Source organism: Propithecus coquereli, unplaced genomic scaffold (assembly GCF_000956105.1).
Source record: "Propithecus coquereli isolate 6110/MARCELLA unplaced genomic scaffold, Pcoq_1.0 Scaffold83, whole genome shotgun sequence".
NCBI lineage: Eukaryota > Metazoa > Chordata > Mammalia > Primates > Indriidae > Propithecus > Propithecus coquereli.
This window is the reverse complement of record NW_012154507.1, coordinates 1,837,848-1,840,202: the sequence shown is the minus strand read 5'-3', so window position 1 is coordinate 1,840,202 and position 2,355 is coordinate 1,837,848. Positions and strand designations below refer to the sequence as shown.

General features: G+C 34.2%; 1 protein-coding gene across 1 annotated transcript in view; it reads left to right on the top strand.

The window, feature by feature from the left end:
• Window positions 1–2,355, top strand: part of TMEM260 (transmembrane protein 260) — a 58,240-nt gene that overhangs the window by 34,163 nt on the left and 21,722 nt on the right. The window contains exon 7 of the mRNA XM_012663736.1: window positions 2,108–2,205. Coding sequence (XP_012519190.1) covers window positions 2,108–2,205 — 98 coding nt within the window. The remainder of the gene's footprint in view (window positions 1–2,107; window positions 2,206–2,355) is intronic.

The window sequence follows — 2,355 nt, the reverse complement described above, 5'->3', positions numbered from 1 at the left end:
TAATTCTAACATGCACAGATAATGACAATTATTAATCTGTTAACATTTTTGTCCATATCTTTCCACTTTTTTAATATTTTTGTTTTAAAAAATAGGATCATAATATACATATTGTTTTATTAGCCTGCTGCTTTTCACTTTACATGATATCTTGAAAATATTTCCCTGCCATCAATTATTTTTATATAAACTTTTGATGGTTCTCACAATTGATTTTGAATAATTATTTTTATGTATGAGACTTTTGTGGCTCCTTTTTCTTTTTTGGTGGGGGGAAGGTAGCAAGAAGCTTAGTTTCCTTTTAAAGATAAAGATAGCCTTTTCAATGTCTCTGAGTTTTCATTTTATTCTGCTTTACTCAATGCAAAAAGACTCACTGCCTGCTGTTTTCTACCTACCTTTCAGAGGTTGTTATAACATTAACAAATATATTGCCTTAACAAATCCCACACAAACTCCAAAGAACTCTCAAGAGTAATCCATACATTTAACTTTTATTAGTTGCACATAAAAGTCATCTATTATGAGACTTAAAGGCTTCCTTTACATTAAAATAATAGCAGGTCGTATACCCAGAAAAAAAGCCTTGACAAAAGTGATGACCACTCACACCCACGCTATTTGTTCAGACCAAATCATCATGTAGAATGGAGACATAATCCTCTGAGTGAGAATTTCTAGTCTTTAATTGTTTCGGGTGGACAGGAGTGTTGAAAAAGGCAACTCATAATTAACTTACGAGAAAATCCTTCAAAATGATGGAACCTAATCATCTACCCTTTTCCAGTCAAGCAAATTAAATTCTTTCCCCATGCATATCTCTAAATTGCAATCCTGTACAAGGAAATTATTGAATCTAACCTTAGGCAGTGACCATCTTTTGGGGCTTACATTTAAGCAACAGATGTTGAAGAATTAATTTTGAGACTGACTTCATTCCTTTTGAAGAATGGTTTGAAATGGGCCTCATGCTGGAATCAATTTTTCAAGTGTATTTGAAAATAAGTAAGGATATCTTCTCATAGTAGATGAGTCTCCATTAGTAAAATACACATTGTATGGTTTCCATAATTAGGGCATCACATTTTCTCCAGTAAAATTGCCAGTAGGGAGAAGAAAGTGCTTTGAGATGGTATATAGAATTGTTTCTTTTTTAAAAATCAGAGACTGCTAGAGCAGAAGCTATTTTAGAATGCAGATAACCCCTGAAAAGCCTTATTAGTTAATGGAAGAGTTTAGTTTAATTGTAGGGAAAAAAAGAATACATTTCTCTGAGATTGCTTAAATGTTTTTCAAACCAAATAGTATAGAAAACAAGGAAGCCCTTTAAAGAAGATAACCCAAAAAAAGAATGGTTGGAGATGATCTCTATTGGCCTTTGTTTCCTTGGATGATTGGATGTCCAGAAAACTGTTGGAATTTTGTTTTTAATTGCTAAATCAGTGGAGGCCATGTCTACACTGCCAACAGAAGAAAGTTAAAAAACTCATTTCAAACAACTTCTTATCAAACCAATCAGGGATATTCTATACAGTATACCTATATCAAAAATACAGAAGAGGCCAGGCGAGGCGGCTCATGCCTGTAATCCTAGCACTTTGGCAGGCCAAGGTAGCAGAATTGCTTGAAGCCAGGAGTTCGAGACCAGCCTGAGCAAGAGTGAGATCCCATCTCTACAAAAAAATAGAAAATTTAGCTGGATATGGTGACATGCACCTGTAGTCCCAGCTACTTGGGAGGCTGAGACAGGAGGATCACTTGAGCCCAGGAGTTTGAGGTTGCTGTGAGCTATGATGACACCACTGCACTCTAGCCCAGGTAACAGACCAAGACTCTGTCTCCAAAAGAAAAAAAAAAATACAGAAGAATTATTTGTTCTGATCTTATCCCAAATTATATAAGTTGGTAACCAAATGTTACAATTGGAAGACATCTTAGAACTATACCTCTTTCTATGGTACTTTTTCTCCTAAATTTAAAAGAAGAAAAAATAATTTTGAAATCTGACCCCAGTCTTTACAATCGTTTAGTGCATGATCAAATGTATTCTACAAAGAATATTTTATTTGGAATTAACCTAATTTGTTTTCTGCCAACAATAAGTTAGGTTGTTTTTTACAGTTCTCAAGTAACAAGTATGAGGACCGAACTCTCATTCAACATCCAAGCCCTCGCAATTTGGGCAAATATATGTTTAGTAAGAAAGTGAGTAATATAATTTCTTTTCCTGCTATTTTTCCCGTGTTCATGAACTGAATTAATGTTTTCAATATGTCATCGCAGAATATTGCCAGTATTATTTTATACCCCAAATAAACGATTCTCCTGACTACTTCTATTAAGACAAATGTTATG